The sequence below is a fragment of the Vombatus ursinus genome, unplaced genomic scaffold, assembly GCF_900497805.2.
Source record: "Vombatus ursinus unplaced genomic scaffold, bare-nosed wombat genome assembly UNPS02007344.1, whole genome shotgun sequence".
In the NCBI taxonomy this organism is placed as follows: domain Eukaryota; kingdom Metazoa; phylum Chordata; class Mammalia; order Diprotodontia; family Vombatidae; genus Vombatus; species Vombatus ursinus.
Window position 1 is genome coordinate 6,322,104 of NW_020947122.1, and position 23,514 is coordinate 6,345,617.

Below are 23,514 nucleotides of genomic sequence, written 5' to 3' on the forward strand. Positions count from 1 at the left end.
GGGCTTCAGTTTTCTTATCTCTATAATATGGGAGTTTTATTAGATGGCCTTTTTAGAGGTTCCTTCCTGCTCTTAATAGCTGATCCTATTCATATATATTCATGTCTTCTGCTTTTAATATCTTCCTGTTTACTAGGGTCTCCTTGTCCTTTGAGGCATAGGGTAGGGTACTTCTATAGATAAATCACCTGCTTCTTTGAAACACAGAATCTTATGTTTGTTACTGGTTTTTGGTAATATGTCACCATCCAGTGAAAGTTCATAAAGGAAAAGGGAGCTAGCTGTGCTGAAGCATGTCAATCATTGCATTATCGTAGTTAATACTTGTTTAAGCACTTTAAGGTATGCAAAGTACTTTTTATGTATAATCTCACTTGATCCTCACAACTCTGAGATAGGGGCTGCTGTTATTTCCATTTTATTAATGAGTAAACTGAGGCTGAATGGTCTGGGGTCATATAGATAATGTCTAAAGTGCTTTTATTTACCCTTCCTCCTTGCTTCTCATCACTCCAGCTAGCTGCTCTTTTTTTTTTTTATTTGATCATCACAACAATCCTGTGATGTAGGTAGAACAGATACTTTTATCTTCATGTGACCTCAATCAAGTTTAGTGTTTTAAGGGGGGAAAATCAGTCTAACATACAATAAAGGATTAATTTGTATCTTTTAAAATGTATAATGCATATTCATAAAAATTAATACATTCTTTTTTTTCCCTTTGTTTTCTTCCCATCAGTCCACTACCCCTAGTCATGCAGTGGTAGCCAATGTACAACATGTTTTACATTTAATGAAGCAGCATAATAAAGCCTTATGCAATAATCGTGTGGTCAGCAGCATTCCCCTGGCAAAGCAGGGGTCTCCTCGAAATGGTAAAGACAGGAAGTTATCAGCATCATCCTCTTCTTCCTCCACTTGTCACGAAGAGTTATTTGAAGTCTTACAGACATTACAGGATGAATTTGGACAGATGAGTTTGTAAGTTGTTTTTATTTTGATATGTTTTGTTTTTACATTCTAAATATAAGATGTTCCAAAAGTCTTAGTGCATTTTTAAGGTTTTAATGGCTTTTGGAATACTCCTTATTTCCTTATCCACAAAGATATCCCACATAACAAAGAGTGAAAAAGAACAGAGAAAAGTGTTTGGAGGGACAGTTCTGAAGAAAAGAAAAATAAGTCAGTCTGGTCTTAACAGTATTTGCAGGGTTTGTCATTGACTACTTTGCATCTACTTTGCTTCCAATTTTTTTGCTATTGTGGAAGGTAATAGTATATATTTTTGTGTTAATGGAAACTTTCTTTTTAATTATTAACCTGGGGAGAGTTAAATACTTAACAAGTATTTAATCTGAGTCAAAGACTATGGAGCATTTGTCAGTTTTAGCACAATTCCAAATTGCTTTCCAGAATGGTTGGATTAATTAATTGCTCCAGTAGTAGTGTATTAGTCTGCCTTCATCTTGCTACAACTTTGCTAACACTATTTCCATCTTGTCATTGAAGCAAATTTTCTGGGGAGATAGAATCTCAGAGTTGTTTCAATTTATACTTCTCTTATTGTTAATAGGTTGCAGTTCTTATTTTGAGAATTATCTTCATATCTTTTGATTATTCTTTGCTCAGTGGCTCTTGATACACATTTATGTTGATGCCCTGTGTACCTTGGATATTAAACCTTTGCTAGATATGAGATAGCTAAGTGGCACAGTGGCTAGAACACTGGGCCTGGAGTCAGGAAGACCTCAATTCGAATTTGGCCTTAGACATTACAAGCAGTGTGACCCTGGGCAGGTTACTTAATGTCATTCTCCTTCAGTTTCCTCATCTGTAAAATGGGGATGATAATAAAAGCATTTACTGTCCAGAGTTGTTATGAGATATAATATTTATAAAGTGCTTAGCACAATGCCTGGTACATAGTAGATGATTTATAAATATTTCTTCCCTACCCTTATCAGAGATATATGATGCACACTTTTTTTCTCATTTTAGAGCTTCCCTTATCTAGGTGCATGGACTTTGTTCCTTTGAAAGCTTATCAGTTTATCAGCTTATCAGTTTATTTGTCTTGTCTCATCTATCTTTTGTCAGTATAGTGATTAAAAGTGCCTGACCTAATTCTTTTACTTTTTTATGGTGTTAGTCAATTAACAAGCATTTATTAAGCACCTACTCTGAGCCAGTCACTGTGCTTGATGCTCTGGATACAAATTTTAAAAAATGAAACCTCCACTATTCTCAGGGACCTTATATTGGAACAGAGAATGGTATGACCTTTACTGTTCAGGTCATACATCCATTTTGCGTTTAAGGCCAAGGTCCCTCACTGCATCCTGGGCCATCTCCAGTTGTCCTGATCTATATCTTGCCACTGGACCCACATGGCTGTGGAGGAGAAAGTGAGGCTGGTGACTTTGCACAGCCCTCCCTCACTTAAATCCAATTCACTTGCATGTCATGGTATCACTTCCCTGATGTCATGGTCCTTTTCAAGAACAAAGACAAATAGCAGCAATTTTGTTACATTGTGTAAGATATGTGTCTAAACTTAATTTCTGCTTTGCTGTTTTCAGTTTTCTCAACAATTCTTGTTCAGATGGGAAGTTTTTGCCCAGTGTTATTGTGCAAATATTACTAGGTTTAATAAATGTTAAATTTTTATTGCATTAAATTGCCAAAGTGAGTGGTTTCATTTAGAAAACAGTATTTCATTAAATAAATACAACTACAATTTATAAATTTGAAGTTCTACTTTATAAGTAGAGGATGATCCAATTTCTTTTTACAAGTTAAAAAAAAACTCCCTTTAAAAAAAAAGTATTCATTTAAACACCAAGTTTATGTTTAAATTTTATTTTGATAATCTGATGGTTGGTGCAACAGAGTACCAGTGAATAGATGGCAATAGAGGAAATAATATATTTAAGTGATTATGTTATACATAACCATGAACAATGAAGAGCATTTAATCAACCCGTATTTTTCTTCATATAAAGTGATCACCAACAACTAGCCAAACTTATCCAGGAAACACCAACTAATGAACTGAAAGAGGACCTCGAGCGGGAACTTGAGGAATTAGTGGAAAGGATGGAAGCTAAGGCTAATCAAATAACTAAAGTTCGAAAACATCAGGCCCGGGTAAGTCAGTTTACCTGCACTCAGCTTTCTTTTAAAATGTCTCTTTGTAGTGCATTATTTAGGTGGAGCCAAGTGTCTTTTTGTAAATTGTGATCAACAGGATGGTCCTTCTTTACCAAAAACTCTTATTAAATATCTGCTGTGTTTCAATGAGGAAAGTGTATTTATTATTATTATTTTGTGAATCTTCGGGGGGGGGTGCGTGCATGCGCATGCTCACTCGAGCAAGCATGTGTTTTCTCTAGCGTACTGGGGATACCAAAGAACACATTGCAATTTTTCTTTTTTCTTTTTTTTTAAATTAATTTATTTTGAATGATCAACAATCACTTCCATAAACTTTTGAGTTTTAAATTTTTCTCCCTCTCCTTCCCCACCTCCCTCCCCAGTACAGCTCGAAATCTGATATAGGCTATACATATATATTCCTATTAAACATATTTTCACATTAGTGATGTTGTAGGTAAGAATTAGAACCAGTAGGAGGAACCACCAGAAAGAGGACACAAAACACAACAGAAGAAAAAAAATAGCAAATAGTATGCTTCAATCTGCATTCAAACTCCATAGTTCTTTCTTTGGATGTGGATAGCATTTTCCATCATGAGGCCTTTGGAGATGTCTTAGATCCTTGTATTGCTGAAAAGGGTTAAGTCTACCAATACAGTGCAGTTTTTCTCAAGGAACTAACAAGTTCCTGGACATAAGAATACTTCATCCTAGATACAATCTTGAAATCTAAAAAAAAAATTTCATTTTAATGGTCATAAAGTAGCTACCTTACTTCTAAGTTGAATGCTGTTTCTAAAAGGGTAAACAAATCAGGCTAGGAAAGAATCTTTAGCTAACGTTTAGCATTCAGGAATTGTTATCAAGGCAGTTGCCTGTCCTCCTTTGTATCTTCTTTGCAGGAGTGCATTACAAACACAGTTCTCTAATTGCATGACTTTATTCCTACATCTGTTTTTCCTCGCCTTCCTTTACCCTCCTGGCCAGTGCTAACTTCAGCGTGCTTTCATTCACCTTCCTGTTCTGAGGCAAGTGTTAATGACAGCAGGTTTATATTGTGCATACTTTTACATTTTAATGTATGATTATGGTATTTTAAAGCATCTTTTCCTTTGAACACTTAGAATAAGTGTTTTGAGAAAAGCAAATGGAAATCTGTATAGAATTGTAGATGTGACCTTCAAGCCTCCCTTTGTCCACCTCCAAAATAAATAGTAATGTGGTCATTGGCCAAAAGTTTGGTCTTTAAGGCATCTAGGCCTACTTGACTCCTCCTGTCTCTGTAATTACAGCCATGGCTAACATTCTCTCATTCATCCATTCATTCATTCAGACTTTATGTAAAATTAAGTAGACCCTGTGCCATCTTGGCTTTATTACATTAGTGTATTATAAGGTGAAGTGATGGACAATGTGAAGCCTAAAGCAAAAGGTATCTCACATTTCATGGTTTTTAAAATCTTGAGCTTTGAAGGGCATCTACTCTCAGTATATTTTTAGATCAGAGTTCAATAGATTTTTTAAACTACATATTTAAATAAGGAAATGGTCATTAAGTGATGCTTATGAAAACTGAACATATTCTAAGTTATGAATTAGTAGACTTGATTTTATTCTTCTAAAAAGAACATAAATATGCCAGCAGCATCTTTTGGAATAGCATTGTTCCACATTTTCTTGTAATCCTACAGGAAACTAATAAGGATGGAACAAATACTTTGGAAAAACCCTTTTGTAGTAATGCTAAAATGTGTTATTAGTGACATTAGATTGTTTTATAATACTGTTTTGGGATGGAGAGAACTCTTTTTAGTAAAGGACAAAAGGTAAAGTGAAAAATGCTAATACTAATCTTCGTTTTTCCTTTTGGCTGTTCTGCAGCTGGAGAGACAGATGAAGGAGCTAAAGGGTAGCAAAAAGTGTTTGGAGGATCAAGAAGGCAACAGCAAGTTCTATCCTGGAGTCACTGGGAGCTCCCCAAAGAAGGACTCTATTTCCGTCAAACGGAACCCTGGAGAGAAAAGCCGTCGAAACCTTCAGTTGTTAAAGGACATGCAAACCATACAGACTTCGATTCAAAAAGATAACTTAGGTTGGGAATATTGATTGGTACTAGGTCGAATGTTTTATTCATATAATTTATATTTTGTCATATGTTGACAATTCACATATTAAAAATAGCATATTCTTATACTTTTTTGAGGGACTAATACTTGTGCTGAGGACCACTGTTTTAAATAGCTCCAGTAAAGGTTGAATAGTTTTACTGGAAACATAAGAAGCCACATTTTACTGAATTCCCTTTGGCAAATCTTGCTGTACTTGTGCAATGCACTTTGTAAACAAACTCCCAGGTTTTTATTTGTGGGTGTTTTTTTAAAAATTGTGTCTTCTGTAGCTGAATTAAAATTAAGTTTAAATTATCTAAATTCAAAGCTAAAAATGTGTATGTAGAAAGTTATCAGCACTGCTTGAAAAGTCTCATAAACCTTACCCCAAGGTATTTTCTCCATCTGCAACCCCCAGAAGTACTTTATTTTGCTACTGATGGAGGCTTTCTGAATTTTAAATCTTTTGAATATTTTCTTATCCCAGTTCATATTGTAGAATAGGACTTTACTCATTAATGATTAAAATCATTTTTTCCCCTTCTCCACTGGTATGTTATCTCAGTAGCTCGTTAGTTTACCAAAAAAAAAAAGGCAAAAATTCAATTTTTTAAAACCAAAACACACAATTTGTTTCTAGCCAATTTTAAGGGAAATTAGTGTTGCTTTTCAACCCATTTTAGCAAAACAAAATTATTATTCCCCTATTTTTCATTCCAGAAAACCCAAATAATCATTTAAGGTAGTTGTGTATAAATAGAACATGAGGTTAGCACAATAAAAAAATTACCTGAGTGTTTTTCAGTGTGAACAAATTTTGATGTGAAAATAGATAATGAGTTAGGAAGAAAGTGAAAAACCAACCTGGGGGTGGGGTGGAGGGTGTTATAAAAGCATGTACATTTGCTGTTTTTAAATATTGCCTCTTCGTAATCATGCCATTCAATCCTGGCAGTGTGTTTTTTATCTTGAAATAGTTACTGAACACCTTGGATAGTCACCTTTATTAGTGTTCTGTACATATACAAAATAAACTGTGCACAGCAACTGTTATTTATTATGTTAATGATGTAAAAAAATTCTTCCTATTTTGGAATATACAAAAACATGTTAACTTTTTATAAATGTGCCATTAAAGTCAATAAAGCCAGCTTTTGTTTTAAGGAAATGCTGAAACTTTTCTTAAAGTTTTCAGTAGCAGGCTTCATAAATACTTAAATCCAAGTATGCACCTGAACAGTTGAGAACTATTGGCTGGAATTCTGAATTGCTAATATAGGAGCACCTTCAGGGAAACTATCATTCATCTGTTTCATGTTTGTTTTAACAGAGTAATCATGGTTTTAATATTTGGTGGGCCACTACACGGCCCCTTAGGTTAATACCCTCATAGCAAGCTCCATAGTCGTTTTGTTGGTAACAAGTTTTGTTAAAAATTAATGCTTTTCTAGAAGTCAGATTCAGAGGTTGCAAGATCCATTGAGGAAACAACTGAAGCATGAACCTCTAGTGAAGTAGTAAATGGAAAATAGTGATGGTAGTAGAAAGAGTGTTGGACTTGGAATAAGGACCTTGTATTCAAATTCCCCCTCTTGACATTTATTGGCAGTGTGACTATGAGCAGGTCACTTAACTTCTCTGCACCTCATTTTCTTGATCTGTAAAATAATAATAATAGCACCTACCTCACAGGGTTGTTGTGAGGACCAAATAAGAATGGATGTCTGTAAACTTCTTTGAAAACCTTAAAAGTGCTATATAAATGTTAGCAATTGGTCATAAGGAAATAAGGAAAATGTATCTTTTTCCTCCATGATTTGGTGGCTAGGGTGCTAATGGATTGTTTGGGTGATAGGAAATCTACATTGTAAGTTGGAACAGGTCATAAACTCTTAACTCAGTTTCTCATCCGTAAAATATGGATTGTAATCTGTTTCATTTAGCTCACAAGAAGTGTTGGGAAGATTTAGATGAGTGATAAATTATTATAAGACGACACTGAAATGTAACGTATGGTGGCATTGTGTCTCATCCATGAAAAAGATAAGAACAAGTGTTTTGAAAGTATTGTGCTTTCTGGTAACTTATAGCCAACGTGACAAGTTCACTTGTATTGGGATTGCCAGTGGGATGTGGATTTCACTTTTGCTGAAGTGGCTGCCCATGTAAGATCATGTTTTAAATATGTTTACTAACTTAAGAAAAGTGACCTCTTAAAGCAATGACGATTTAGAGAGGGAGATTTAAAAGGTGATTGAAAAGTTAGTATTTATTAGGGGTCTCTTCCAGTGCCTGACTGCTTTTTTTTCTACACATACTTAGTGAACCTCAGTTTCTTAATCTGCTATGTAAGACCATCTACATAGAGTTTTAAGGATCAAGTGCTTTAAAAACCTTGCTAAAGCACTATGTAAACGTCAGCTATTATTGCTACAAATAATTAAAAAGCAATCGAAAGGGGGTCTAGTGTCTTAGGAAAAGAATATTTGGACCAACCACTAGGCTTAGGAGAAACTTTTGTACACATTTATATAGAACATTCAGTTCAGTTATAGGATGAGATGAAGCATTTGCATCTCTTCTTCTTTAAAAGTATTTAAATAATAAGCACATTTGTACAAAATAAGACAGACAACTTGCCACAAAGTTTAAAAGTCAGTTGAATTATTTTAATTAAAGACCCAAGGAGCAACAAGCTTATTTTTGTTACAGTACATTACATTATACATGGCTCTTAGTAAAGTAGACAGCAGGCAGTCATATATTTATGCCAGTGCTGAAATCTTACTATAGCCAAGTAAGAAATCAAGGTTACATCTACTTACATTGAGATTGTAATAAATACATGTTTTTACATGCAACAGTTTCTTTGGTTGGTAGGTTTAATCATTCAGTAGAATTACTGGATTCATTAAGGGGAAAAGTAGTAAAGTACTTGGTATAAACTTTGGAGTATATTGCTGATCTCACAAACTATTTGTACATAAAACCGGAGAGGGAGGGGGGAGGGCAGCCGTGTGTCAGTCCTAGCAAGAATTTCAGACTGTAGCTTTATACCTACCAGTTACCTTGATAATGCCTCTGACACAAAAATTAGTATCAGAACCAAAGCGGGATAGATTTGTGTTTTCAAAATCCAAACAGCTTAATCTTCTTGTGATCCTACTTCTGGCATAGTTAATAAAACTGGTAGATGTGGGTAAATGAAGTAAAACTCGAAGAGTTGTCAGTTAACTGAACTTTAGAGTCCACATATTTTCTATAAGGCCTCATTTTAGAACCGTGATAAATCTTACACAATGATAATGTTTAATAATCTGTGGCTGTCACCACCCCATAACAGCCTCAAAACTTGGTCTTTCATAGTATAAAAAATATGGGCAAGGGAAGAGATCAAGAGAAAAGGACAAGCCAACTATAGCTGACAGGAAAAACTCACAAAGTTGGAGTTATGTGGCCTATCACTTAATGTCTGTGTCACCAGCCCCGTGATGCCATTAAAGTCTGTATTCACTTGATATTCTTATGAAGTGATTATTCTCTGTAATAGGCTACTTTTGCCCCATTCAGTTGGGTGCACTAATGACAACTTTTATACTATTTCCACTAGATAATGTTGAATTTCCAAAGCAGTATTTTCCTATTAAAAACAAACTTGTTCCCATTCTGGATCCAGGGGTGAGCATTCTAATAGCCTGTAGGTGTCTTGGTGGAATTAGTGTTATCAGAACATAATCAAGTAATTGCATAGGGGGGGTTATTTTAAATAAGATACTTGTAGTACTAAAGTACTAATTCACCCTAGAGAGAAGCATAATAAATAAAGTGGCTGAGAGCTCTCTCAGATGGGTTCTAAATTCAGAAGACATTCTACTAGGAAAGCTGCCGTGATAAAGGAATCAGTGATAAAAGTTCCTCCTTGCCAAAAAGAAGAGTCTTTCTTTTTATACGACAGTTTGGACTGGAGTGGCACATTGTGCAGGAGAACTGGCCCTTTCTGAGGATGAGGCTGAGCGACTAGAGATCTCTCTTTGTAGTTCCTCCACCTTCTTTTGAAGCTCTGCTCGTTTAGCAAGAAGTTCTTTATATCGATTATGGATAGGCTCCTATGAGGAAAAAGACCACAAAAAAGTCATTTGTGAATTCAACTATGTGAATCATCCACACCCTTCAATAACTACTGACCCCATGGCTTACAGGCACAACATGAATGTTTCTTGCTTAAACCCTACTGGGAAGAAACAACATGTACACAGATGAGTCAATATAAAACATGAAGAAATCAGGCTTGAGCTGAGCTTTGAAGCTAGTAATTCTAAGGGATGGAGGACAGAGAACAGCATTCCAGAGATGGGGAAGGGCAACCTATTTTAATAAAGGTACAGGCAGAAAGTAGAATGTCATGGGAAATAAGAAAGCAGGCTAGTCTAGCTACAACATAAAACACATGATGAAAAATAATAGGAAATCAGTCTAGGAAAATAGGATAGAACCAGACTGAAGGGTCTGGTGCTGCTCCCCTCCCCACCACTGTCCCCCAAAAAAGGGTAGCTATATTTCATTCAAGTCAGTAGGAAGTCACTGAAGCTTCTTAAGTAGGAGAATGACATAAGGCCTGTACTTAAAGATTATCAGTATGTTACCACTGCAGGAAGAACTGGAAAGGGGAGAATGGATACAGGGAGACAGGTTATTGCAATCATGCAGGTAAGACATGATGGTCCTAACCATGGTGGTAGCCATATAAGTGAAGATAAAGGAATGAATATGAAAAATACAGAGGTGAGAATATATAAGCCTTGGCAACTGACTGGATATAGGAGATGCCAGGATTGAATTGTAGAAGTCAAAGATGACTTAAGGTTGAGAACCTAGGTGGCTGGAAGTACCATCGTACAGAATGGCAGTTATGGCATTGCCAGAAATAAGGAAGTTAAAAAGGGGTAAGTAATAAGTTCCATTTTAGACATGTTGGATTTGGGATGGCAATGGCACACCTTCTTTGAGATATCCAACAGGCCCTTGATCAGGAGAGAAACAGCAGATAAATATACATTTGGAGATCATCTGTATAGATAAACTAAGATTGAGCCCTTGAGGGCTGATGAGATCACCAACGTTCCACTGCTAAATGGAAGTTCCTCTTGTTTTTCCACAGATTTGCGTAAGAAAAAATGAAAAACCAAGACTAGCTAGAATTACATGCTTCTGGGTTTTGGTTTTATCTTTACGTAATTCTAAGTTATAAAAATTCTCTAGTACGCTTCAAAAATACTATCAATGGAATTACATAAAATTTTATATAACATTTTAAAAAGCAGTTTAGCAATTATATCTTTACTGTTTCATTTCCATATTCATAGGCCCAAGATACTTCTTCTAATTTGTTTTTAAGGAGAAAGAGAGGGACTTATCAAAATTCCTCAAATGAAAAATCCCAGAACATATTTTATAAAGATTTTTACCTGTGGCTTCATCCGTGGGTTCCATCTGATGTAATATCCCACCCAAAGCTCTAGGTGGCGCATGCTAGCTACTGGATAAAGGACATGATTGGAGTAGCTCACATACAGGGGATTAGTGAAGTCTTCAAGCTGGCTATTTATATAGGACCACAGTGATACAGTTCTTTTGGGGAGATTCTATAAAAAGAAAAACATTTTAACAAATACTATATAAACTACATGCAACTTTGTGTGTGTGTGTGTGTGTGTGTGTGTGTGTATGCAACATATATGCATACACGCACATATATATTTATGAGTAACAGATTATTTTCCTACCATTAAAATAAAAATCTTTTGTAGGGGGAAATGTAAATAGTTCATAATGCATAAGAGCTGCTACAATAAGGATTGTGATATAAGGAATTCTCAGTCAGCAATACTTCATTAATAATGAACACCTGTTTAAGACTTACATGATTTTGCAACTAAAAAGAGGAAAGATACAAATTGTTACATTATTACAGTTACTTTTTAGAACTAAAATTAGTGTCTGGGGAAAGATACCCGTTGAGATCATTATGAAAGATGTTCAGAACCCCAGAACAAGTATTTTGGAAGAAAACAAAAGAAAGGGACAGGAAAACACTTAGACATAAGCATTAAACATATTTCAGAAAAACCTTTCTAACTTGCAGTTTCATATGAGCCACAGAATATAATTCATGATTGACCTGTATTCATTTAAAACAAACCATTTCTCTAACTCTATTCTCCACATTTGCCTTGAAGGACTGCCATACCACAAGTAGTCAACACTGCAGGACTTGGAAGACGTCGTTTTATTTCATTTCTTGGGGGCATGCTGCCACTTAACCCATGAGCAACTGTTCCATTCTGCTTACAAACGGTATGTGAGCTGACAAAACAGGTTCTTTCAGTTAATGACAGGAATTTTAAAAATTAAACCACATCCAGATATATGGAAGAAAGTGGTAATATTATGGTTTAATGTAAGAGAACTGGACAACGAATATGATCCATATTATCAACTGCTCAGCTGAAATACAGTGAAGACTACCAAGTAACAGGGGGAGAAGACAGGGTGGGAAGGGTCCATCAGCTGTGGAAATTCATGATATTTTACCTCTTTTCCTCTCTGCTGCTCACTGCTACAAAGGAATGTCCCAAATAAACAGCTGTACAGGTGGTCCAAAATGGTAATCAGAAAATACTCGTTGAATTCAAATGCTGTGGGAAACTGCAAACAGAATAATATACATGTACACAAAAATCTTTAGGGCTCTTTTTCAGGAAAATTAATTTCTGCAAATTAATGCATCTATTGTAATGGCTTTACAAATAAGTTTCAATAAGCTGAAAAATGTTCAAACACATGTATTTCTAAAGCAAAGCTTTATGTTATCTGGCTGGCTCTCTTCTTAAGAAAAAAAAATTAACACTTTTCTGAACAGTGGTTTCTGCCAAAGTCTACTTTACATGTTTAATGAGGAATTTTGAGCAGAAGCCAAGTGGACTGCTGGATCTGACCACTCTGTTTATGTACACCCAATATCTCTGCTCATCTAAACCTCTATGATCCTTAATTTGGACTCTCTTCTGGCTGTTCTAACCTCCTTCTGCCAAAATTGCCATAAACAATATAATGAATTAGGTGCAAAATCAGAAAGAGTAAGTAAGAATTTTCTTGATTGTTCAAACAGAGTACATTTGATTCCAGTAATTACACAAAAATATCAACTATGTTCTTTGAAGACCACAATGCATCAAAGCAAACATCCAAATGCACATATGTGGATAATTTCACAAGCCAGCCCCCTTTTTAAGAACACACGTTTTGCCAAAGTGGAACAAATACCAGTCATTCACTCTAATCCAGTACACCTTGGCAGCAGAAGAAACTCTACTCCCTCTTATCACAATAAAAGTTAGTCTGATTAGATTAATTCAGAATAAAGAAAACAATTTTCAGGCATAAGCAAAGAAAGAAATACACACGCAATAAAGGGTGTAGAGTTTCATTTTAAAGCACCTTATCTAGTGGATGTTTGAAATGAATTTGGAAGTTTCTGTTTAGTGCCATGCCAATTACAGGACTGTCAAATGGAATTCCCTAAATTGTTAGATGGCAATGTGGGGAATTTCCACAGTTTTGATTTCTTAGTTTCCTTCTTAAAAAAGGAAGAAAATAGCCTGAACCCAAGAGGGAAATAAGAGGCTGAGGATTATAAGCAATTTCGGTTTAAATTTTCCCTCAGTTTAGATAGCAACAAACAGGAAAGTCAGCAAACAATCTGCTGGGAAGAAATGCTACTGAGCCTCTAGGGCTTAGTGTATGAAAGGCCACTGGGGGATGTGGAAGAAGGGAGGAACCACAGAAAGACAGGTGATGAGGAAAACACAGCCAACAACAAAAGCCTAGTTGTTTTCAGAGAACATGACCAAAAACAATTCCATCTCCACTGTTTCTTTACACTCTTCTTCAAAGTATGACTAACTGTTGACTTGATATCTTCCATTTAGTCATGGACCCTGTCATCTTCCTTCACAAAAAACTATTCACATCCTTCTGAGAAAAAGACTGACTTAGGGGGAGTTTCCTCAAAGCAAAAGAAAATAGTAAAATCATTATCTGCTACTATGGATTTTATTTTCTTTTTGTGAGTGTGGTTGGTTTCTTGAGGAGTATTTAAAATCTTGAAGGACCATCATCAACTGTTAGCAGATACTAAGTGTCTAAACTTGAGGAAAAAACACCTAAGTGATCTTAATATATGTATTACTCTCTTCCAAAGAATGGTAACAGACCAACAAAATAGGTTAGTGAACCATCATTTATGCAGAGAATTGCCCTCCTTATTAATAAATATCATTTTATTAATATCAAACATTTTTCTACTTTCAGGAAGATCAGCTCACATAGAAACATAATTAGGTGCTTGAAATGAAACAAACACTGGATATACTGTTTGAAGGCTTGTAAATGAAATACAAAATTTGAACTGATTTCCCCGTGATTTTGTAACACATGCTTCAAATGAATAAAGAATTATTTGATTTTAAATTAAAAAAAAAAAAACCAACTAAAACTTTCAAGCAAGCGCAAAGGAAGAAATATAGACCTCAGCAATGGAATCAAATATGACCACAAATGAGAAGTGTGATAATAAATAATGTGAAAGATTTTTAACAACTATAACAGGACCTACACATTCAAATGAATGTGTTAGCCCTTCAAAGCAGTCATCTTGGAAGGCTATACACTTATTGCAATAATGCTGTCACTGCTCAAAGCAAGTATGAAACTCAACTCTTTGGGACTTGCCTTTCAAAGCCTGAATCACATTCTTTTCAATATCCTTAATGGTAGCAAGTCTTTTTCCTGTGGAAGTGGATTTGGTTTTTGGAATCAGCAAAAGTCATTCTGTGCCAAGTGTGGTATATAAGGTGGGTAATCAAACTGGATGACAGCATTTAGAAGGAGCAACATCTCTTCTAAAATAGGGTATCTTAAACTGGCTATATTAGCACTCTAGAGGAGATCTGACCAAAGCAGAATATTCTTTCGTCTTTGTCCTGAACATTATTAATGCAGATAAAAAATTGATGCAATTTTAATAGGTATTAATAATTAATACTGTTCAAAATGATGGCAGTGTCAGTTCTACTGTACTCTACTTTGCTACTGTGGTCAAATATCTAGACTAATGTTTAAGTCTAGTTCTGGATGCTATATTTGAAAAGGAGGGATATGTCCAGAGAAGGGTGATCAGGCTAGTGAGATAAATTCAAAACCATGGGATAAAAGAACTCAATATTAAGCCTGAGCAAGATAAGGCATTGGAGTAAGTGGGGTGGAGGTGAATGGACACAACAGTAATCTTAAATATTTTAATATTCCATTATCAAGTGGAAGACTATGTCTTGTTCTGGTAAAAAAGCAGCACTAAGGACTAGTGGAAGTCACTAGGAGGCATATTTCAACTTTTACATAAGGAAAAACTTGACTGTTGAGAGCTATCCAAAAAGGGGAATGAGCTCCCAGAAGTAGGGCAGGAGAGATGATTTCTCCATCGGTAAAGCTCTTCAAAGCAGAAGCCAGAATGACCACTTATCAGCGAATTTACAGAAGGATTCATAATTCAGGTAGGGGGTGGGCTAGATGATGGCTGACTATCCTTCTAATGTTCTATGATTACTTATTTTAAAAACAAAAACAACAAAATGTAAATAATGAAGTAATGAAACTGCTTTTTTTGTGTGGCTTGTAAACTTGCTCTAAAGGTGATTTCAAAGGAAGAGCTCCAAAAATGTTTTAAGCATCATTGGGATAAGTGTATATAGCCTCCCAAGATGACTGCAGAGGAAAGACAACAAGAACACTGGATCTGGAATCAGAAGACCTGGATTTGAATCCTGGCTCTGCTACCTTCTACAGTCTGTGCAACTGTGGCCAAACCACTCACTTTGTTCAGAATGGGCTTTATTTTATCATTTGTAAAAAATTGAGGGTTGGAGTTCCTTTCCAGCTCTAGATTGTCTGCTCTAATGAACATTCATTCTTCATTTATATGCTTGATTTTTGTAAAAAAAATTAATTTGGAGTCACTCCTCAAATTAGTTAATTAATACCAATGACTCAACTTCCTGCTCAACCTTAAAATTAAAGTAATCCAAGTTGAAGTTGAAGAAATAACAACATAAATTATGTACCTCACCGCTAAATCCTGGGTCTTTACACTAATGTCATTTCCCTCAAGTGAATCCAAAATGAATTACTGGCTCAAAGCCAGTCAAGGCTTATAATGCTCCAACGTCATGCCCATTTGGCAGTCTCTTCTCAGGTAGTCTTTGGTCTCGAAAAAAATTGTAAATACACAAGTAGCAAAAAGACCAAAAGTCTATACTCCCAGTTTTTGAGGTGTTTCTTCCACAAGAAGTGTAAATCTTATTATTACAGCAGTTGTAAAAAGTCTGCTTTCTGACATACTACTGTCAGTATATCAAGGACCAACCTGTTATTTTTATCATGCTGTTCAAAATTGTATAACTAGGTTTTTCATTATTATCTAGAACCTTTCCAAAAATGTTAATTAACTTTAATAAACCTTTTAAATAAATTAATTTGTAACAGCTAATATAGTTACTATACATTATGACCAATTAACCCCTTGCAGTATTTTGGGTCAAAAAATGTTTTTTCTTGAAATAGGTTACTTAAGTCATATTGGATTTTATTTGCTTGAGTTATCCAGATAATTGCTTTATTTCTCCATACGAGCATCCTAAAGTGCAATTATTTAACACACTGTCCACAGCAAAGAAAGGGACAATGTCATATCTTGCAAATTTTGAAAAAAAAAAGGTACTCAAGCTGAATGTTTATGGAACCAGAATTATCACATGTGTAATACTACAGTGAATAATGACTTGTTACTTTCTTAATGTGACAGTGAGTAACAGCCCTAACATCCAGGAACCTGATGGAAGAATTTCTATTTCACATGAAACTGGGTTGTGCAATCAGTGGCTACATCTCTTCATTTCCAAGCAGAAGACTTTATGGTGGTATGTTTAGAGAAATATCCTGGAGATTACCTGTCTTGTCATCTGCCAGACACAGTCAATAAACTGAAGGAAAACAGGTGATCTGTCTGCATCTGCATGGTTCTTATCTCCATGGCCAATTCTCTACAGCAAAGAGAGACAGTAAAAGAATGAGTACCCACATTCGGGTTACCACTGAGACAGTCTTGATTGTACTCTGCATTCACTAACAGTGGAGAACGCTGATTAGGTGAAGGAGGGTCACTAATCCAATAATCCACCACAATTTTATGATGATCATTTCAAATGGTGGTGATTTGGTTCATATTTCTTTAAGCATGTGCGGCATGGTAGACTAAGTAATCTTTCCACGTTTAATTTATAATAAGCTACAAAACATGAGCCACTCTAAACAGGGGTCTCAGATGCTCTTCTGGCAGCAATTTCATTGAACAGTTCAGTTCAAAAAGCAGAACAATGTTAAGCTTCTGTTCCTTCTATTATTTATAAATGTTTCTAGTGTACCTTGGTCATTTTGGGATCCAACAGGGCAAAGAACTGAAGGTAAGACTAAACAAACTGTAAACCAAAATTTTACAGAGCTACAGCATAAAAGAATCTCTATCAGTGCTGACTGAACTGAAGACCCCAGATAATCTGTACCCACCCTTCCTATTGAACCTAATTTCCCAATATTCTCTGACAAATGTCTTTGGCCTGAGCCAAACAAGTCTTCTTATCATCACCCACATCAGGCCACAACTGCTATTTCAAAAATTTGTTCACTCAATTCCTTCTGCCTAGAATGTTTTCCCTTTCACCCTTTTCCTACAACATACAACTCAAGCCCCACCTCCTTAGTGGAGCCATCCTCACTGCAGTGAGTCTCTTTTCTGGACTCCTACAGTCAAGACCACATAATTTATATCACTTAAGTGTTCCCCAGCTGTATCTTTAACTTCCTAACTATACCATAAACTCCCTGAGGATGGGGGTGGGGGGTGCGGTAAAAGATAATGCTTTAAAAAAAATTCTCCCAAAGTTCCTAATCCCAGTGCTAGCCATAAACAAACACTCCATATACGTATTGGCTGAATGAATGGTTAAGGTATGGGGAACAGAGGAAGGAGGGGCCTGGACTAAAGGTAAGATACAGATCTATCTAACGATGGGCTCACATAGGACCTTGCTGTTCTTGAAATCACAATACCTAAAGATTAAAATAATTTAGCCAAAATACAAGGAAATTAGCCATAACAAGGTGAGAGAAGAAAAATAACTTTTTTACCCTCATTCATCATAAACTGAGTGTTTACTATGTATACATCATATGAGATGGCAGTTTCAAATAACTCCTTAAACCCAAGAGCCTTACCCCAAATTCAGCATTTTAAGTTCTACTGAGAGTTGAATATACTGGGTAAAATACCTAAGTCGGCACTGAACTTGTCACATACTCTTGAAGCAGAGGGTTATTTATGTGGCTGCCCCTGACTCTACACTGGGAATGTAGGCCCAGATTGGGCTGGGCCTCCAAGGTCCAAATAATAATAATAATAATAATAATAATGATGGTGGTGATGATGATGATGATGATGATGATGATGATGATGATGATGATAACAATAATAATAGCATTTATACAGTTCTTTAATATTTATAAACCACTTTACATATATTATCTCATTTCATCCTTAGAACAAGCTTAGAAACTAGGTGCTGCTATTATCCTCATTTTTCAGGTGAGGAAACTGGGGCAGAAGGAAGCCAAATGACTGGCCCAGGATCCTGACTCCCAGTCTAGCCTTCTATCTACTGTCACATGGTAGCTTGTATTAAAATTTATCCAAAGGGGCAGCTAGGTGAAGCAGTGGATAGAGCACCAGCCCTGGAGTCAGGAGGACCTGAGTTCAAATTTGATCTCAGACCAGACACTTGACACTAGCTGTGTGACCCTGGGCAAATCACTTAACCCCAACTGCCTCCCCCCTCCAAAAAAAAAAAAAAAAAAAAAAAAGGAATCTAAAGTTTATCCAAGTTTTCTTCTAGGATCTCTTTAGAAAATATTAAATAGCAATATTCAATTAACTTAAGAACACAGGGCTTAGAATCAGAAGCCCTGGGTTCAAGTTCAAGTTCCCACTTACTAGTTGCATGTCACTGATCAACTTAAATTTCTCAGAGCCATCAGTTTCCTAATTCGTAGAACAGAGATAAGTAACACTTGTCCTGCCTAGGTCTCAAGTTTCCTGTTGGGATTAAAATATGACATATACAAAAATATTTTGTAAACTGTAAAATGCCATGTAGATGTCAGTCCACTATTTGCCTCTGATTATGGTAGTGACATACAGCTTAGTCAATTATTATTATAAAAATAAAAATCTACAGAGACTGCTTATTATCACAAAATCCCAATCTTTAACTTCAAATCTTGAAAGAAGAAGAAAGGCATAAGAAGGGCATAAAAAGGCTATAATAGCATATTGCCAAAAATGTCTTAGATTTGAAAAGTGGTAAAAAGACATCACCAAGAACACATAAGATGGGAAAAGATAGCAGTCCAATCTTATATCAAGAATGGGACACAACAGATAAGATAGACTAAGTTCTACACTGATAACCTTGAGATCTTAAAAGAGGCAGGAAAAGGTCCCCAGTCAAAAGGCACTGTTAGGGATCACACAGAATGAGAAGGGGCATAAGAAATGAAATCCACATCAATAGAGAGAGGACCCACACCAATGAAATCACTGAAATGAAGTGTAAAGTTTATGGAGTCACTTTGTAGACAGGCTAAAAATTGTTTTCATTTCCACACACATTTATCAGTTTTGCCCAGTACTGGATACTTTGAAATATCCATGATTCCCTCAGTGGTGAGTTGCAATCCTCATCATTTCATAAATTACAGTTATTGAAAAAAATCATCTAGTAGTCAGCCTTCTAGTGATTAGAAACAAATCTTTGGTGAAGGACACAATACTTGAATGGTGTGTTTTATTTTCCAATCTGAGTTAAAATTGTACTTAGAGTAAAAATTAGGTTAGGCCTTGACTAAATTATTTTAGACTCTAGGCCTATGAGAACAATGCTTATATGGATAAATGCTTTGAATCAAACTAAAGAACATTTTTCCCTTCAGGATTCTAAAAAATGTATCTGAATCTTGGTATTATTTATATTTATATCAAACCTGACTAATAGCTACTGCTACAGATTAATGATCCTAAGAAATGAATATGAATCCTGGGTTTATGCTTATCATTTGGCTTTGGGCAGTCATGTATGTACAGTAATAGACACAAGAGTCTGTGTTGGACATAACATTTCTGTTGGACAGTTAGTACAGCCCTCTGACATAGAGGATTTGTCAACAAAACCAAGTCAGAGTATCATGTTCAAATACACTACTGCTTTCTAGAACAAATGAGAAATTTTCTCTTAAAAGATGTATATGTGCCCTTGAACCAATTAACCAATTAAAATATGCATTTTTAAATTAAAAAGGACATTTTTTCTCATGCAGTGAGGAAGATCACATTTTGGCCCAAACTTATTTACTCACTAGTTGAAATCGGTGTCCAAAGCTCAACCACTCTTTTTCCACAAGAATTTCAAATCCTCTGATGGTTCGATAATAACCGTCCAGCATAAGCATAGCCAAGGAGGTGAGCTGAGCAGTTCGATCCCACCCATCACTGCAGTGCACCACCACAGAAGTTTTCCCTGACTCCACCTTGTCAGCAATCCTAAGAGCCCCAGCAAGAATGAGCTAGAAGAGACGTTTAGAAAAAAATACAATAAAATGAGACAACTGAAGTTCTTCCCGTGGAATTCTTAAGCATAAAAGATTTGTCATTTGTAACAACGGGAGAACTATCACTTATCAACTGTCTGAAGATATTAACCCATGAGAAAGCTTTTGAAAGCACTGAACACAGACATTTGATTTTTAAATGTGGTAAAACTTCATTAATTCAGACCCTACTAATTTGGATGAAAGTCTGGAAGGGGATCTCTATATTTGAAGAAGGGGTTTATTAAACGATAAATTGCATACAAGAATTAACTCTTAAAAGAAAAAACTTTTAATTACCTTCAAAACTCTTCTGAAGCACCTATATCAACAGAAACAACTAGTATACTAAACTTCTATCTTGCTATTCTTTCCTTCCATTCTGAACAACAGGGAGCCACTGAACTGCACTGAATAGGAGGTGACATGGTCAGACCTGCACTTTAGGAAGATCACTGGCAGCTGAGTGTAGAACGGACTTGGGGGGGGGGGGAACACCTGAGACAGGGAAACCAACCACAGGCCCTGGCCACAGTCCAGGTGTGTGACAATGAGGGCCTCCATCAGGGTAATGGCTACGTCAGAAGAGGGGATATACAAGAGATGACAGGACAAAACTGACAGAACTTGGCAACACACTAGATAAGCAGATTGAAAGAGAGGAGTCTAGTACGACCTCCAGGTTGCAAGTCTGGGTGACTGGGAAGTTGGAAGTACCTTTAACAGCAATAAGGAAGTTTAGAAGGAAGATTCTGGGGAGAAAGATTAAGTTCAATTAGGGACATGTACTTAAAAAGTCCATGGGCCATCCAGTTCGAGATGTCCAACAGGCAGATGGAGATGTGAAACTGGAGGTCAAGAGAAGTTAGTCTGAATAAGTAGATCTGAGAAACCTCAGCACAGAGATAACTGAATCCATGAGATCTATGGAGATCTCCAAATTAAATACTATTAATAAGGTGCAAGACAGAGCCTTGGAGGATACCCAGGGTTAGCCGGTATGACCTCGATAATGATCCATCAAAGGAGACTGGAAAGGAGAGGACATGTGAGTAGGAGGAGAATTGGGACAGAACAGTGTCACAAAAACTTAAAAAAGGGAGTATCAAGGAGAAAAGGGTGATCAACAGTGTCAAAGGCTGCGGAGAGGTCAAGAAGGATAAGGACTGAGAAAATGCCATTAGAATAAGCAATTAAGATCATTAGTAACTCTGGAGAGAGTAGTTTCAGTTGAAAGATGAGGTTAGAAGGCAGACAGTAGAGAGTAAAGAGACTGAGAAGAAAAGTAGAAGACCTATTGCAGATGGCCTTCTCAAGGAGTTTAGCCACAAAAGAGGAAAGATGTAGAGCAATAGCTCATGGGGACAGATGGATCAAGTAAGGGTTTTCTGAGGACAGGGGAGACATGGGCATGTTTTTAGGCAGTGGAGAAGCAGCCAGGAGACAAGGACAGATAGGTGATAAGTGACAAAGGGAATTAGGATACAGGGGGTAATCTGCTAAAGAATATGGGATGGAATGGAATCGATTGTGCATGTAGAGGGGTTTGCCTTGGCAAGGAGAAAGTCTACCTTGTTATGTTAGATGGGGTAAAGGCAGAGATAGTGGCAGAAAACATCTGGGAGACATGAATTGAGGAAGAAGGGAGAAGAGGAAGCTACTGGTGAATGGCTTCAATTTTTCAGTGAAATATGAGGCAAGATTCTCAGCTGAGAACGTGGAAGCAGGAGGAATTATAAGAGATTTGATGAGGAATGAAAAGATTTGGGGTAAAAAGCTACTGCGGTGAGTGGGCTAGTCAATTAAGGAGGTATAAAAGGATTGCTTATGGCAAGGACCCAGATAAAATTAGGTAACAAATTTGTAGTGGCTCCAGTCTGCAGTCTTGTGATTTTCTTCAACTTCATTAGAAAGTATGTGAAAAAGGGCAAAGATGGGAATGATCCAGGGCTGAGGCTTAGCAGGGCAATCTTGGTGATAATGGGTCAAGGGATATGAGGAAGAAGACAGCAGAGTGAATGAAAATGTGGCCAGTGCTAGAAACAGAGACCAATGAGGCTGTGTCATCAGGAGAGAGCCAGAAGACAAGAGGAGTGGGAAAGGCAAAGATTTAATATGAAAGCAAGTTTTTACCTATGGAACATGTATTTCAGAAAACACAGTGGAAAGGGTGGGTAGCTTTAGAGTGTGACACTGGATGACTGGGCTGAGGGGGTAGAAAAGGGGAAGATGTAGAATAAAGTTTAATGACGGCCAGAGGTTCAGGATCACTGGGATGGGGATGACCATTTTGTTACTCACAGCCAAATGAGTTCAGGAAAGTTATTAATATCACTAAGGGTTCAGCTTCAGGATGGTGTCCTCTCAGGGTGTTAGGTAGGTCAGGGGAGGAGACCAGTGAGGGGGGCTGATGGAATGGCATTTCTCTCCTATCCCTGCAGGCAGACCCCTGAAACACGAAAGAGGACAGGCCAAGGGACCTGCATGAGACTGAATGGCATCTTTCTGATCTTCTGCCAGGCAGAAAAAGGCTAGCCCAGGAGACAAGCATGTGATGCCAGAATGGCATCTCTCTGATCTGAAGGAAAGACAAGCACTTGGCCTGAAAAAGAAAACTTAGACCATGACAGTTTCTTCCTGGCAGCTACAAAACTTGCATGTGTTGGAGGGATTTGATTTTTGCTCTTTGGCAATAGAAAGTAAAATAAGGAGTGATGGGGAAAAGGTGTAAAGTGATAGATTTATATGGGAAAATTTCCTAATTAGAGCCATACAAAAATGGAATAAACTACCTGAAAAGGGAGTAGATTCCCTCAGCCCAGAGGTCTTCAAATGAATACTGGCTGACCACTTGTCTGATATGGGGTAGAGAAGATTCTTGTTCTAGTAGTATCTGAGCTAAATGGCCTCTGTGATCCCTTTCATCTCTGAGATTTTGAGATTCTCATTCTTAGTATTAATAAACAGACTTGAGTTGAAGTAGTCTAGGTTGTTGGGATACATGATAATCGGCCATTTGCACCTGGGCCAACTGAAGGGAGTTCAGTTAGTTAACCTAACTACTTTGTGTTAACTAGTACTTACAGGATGATAAGATCATAGTTTTACTGGAAGAAACTGCAGAAGCCATTATTCCAAGCTTTTCATTTTGCAGAGGAGAAAACAGGCTCCTGATTTGCTGACTTGCCCCAGATCACACAGGCAGCTTCAATGCCAATATTTCAACCCACATCTCCTCTGACTCCAGAACCAACACTCTTTCTACTGGACCATGCTGGACCCATGACTTGAGGTGCATATAAAGCATTCAACACTCAAATTTCATTGCTTGAGTTTCATCTTCAATTCATTTACCAAGCATTTTATTACTATTTCTGACATCTTTATAGCACTCTGTTAGATACTAAGAGAGCTCATAATGATATGTAAAATATAATCT

At 36.7% G+C, this 23,514-nt stretch overlaps 2 protein-coding genes across 6 annotated transcripts in view; one reads left to right on the top strand and one right to left on the bottom strand.

The window, feature by feature from the left end:
• The window catches only part of CEP57 (centrosomal protein 57), a 60,998-nt gene extending 55,098 nt beyond the window's left edge, over positions 1 to 5,900 (top strand). For all 4 annotated transcript variants that reach the window (XM_027849413.1, XM_027849412.1, XM_027849411.1 and 1 more), the window contains 3 exons: positions 740 to 981; positions 3,003 to 3,147; positions 5,038 to 5,900. In XM_027849413.1, coding sequence (XP_027705214.1) covers positions 740 to 981; positions 3,003 to 3,147; positions 5,038 to 5,262 — 612 coding nt within the window. In that variant the 3' untranslated portion in view covers positions 5,263 to 5,900. The remainder of the gene's footprint in view (positions 1 to 739; positions 982 to 3,002; positions 3,148 to 5,037) is intronic.
• A 2,006-nt stretch (positions 5,901 to 7,906) lies between these two features.
• Positions 7,907 to 23,514, bottom strand: part of MTMR2 (myotubularin related protein 2) — a 104,545-nt gene continuing 88,937 nt past the window's right edge. For both annotated transcript variants that reach the window (XM_027849388.1, XM_027849389.1), the window contains exons 11-15: positions 19,845 to 20,051; positions 16,328 to 16,420; positions 11,856 to 11,969; positions 10,730 to 10,906; positions 7,907 to 9,370 (exon numbers count right to left, since the gene is read on the bottom strand). In XM_027849388.1, the coding sequence (XP_027705189.1) occupies positions 9,209 to 9,370; positions 10,730 to 10,906; positions 11,856 to 11,969; positions 16,328 to 16,420; positions 19,845 to 20,051 (753 nt within the window). In that variant the 3' untranslated portion in view covers positions 7,907 to 9,208. The remainder of the gene's footprint in view (positions 9,371 to 10,729; positions 10,907 to 11,855; positions 11,970 to 16,327; positions 16,421 to 19,844; positions 20,052 to 23,514) is intronic.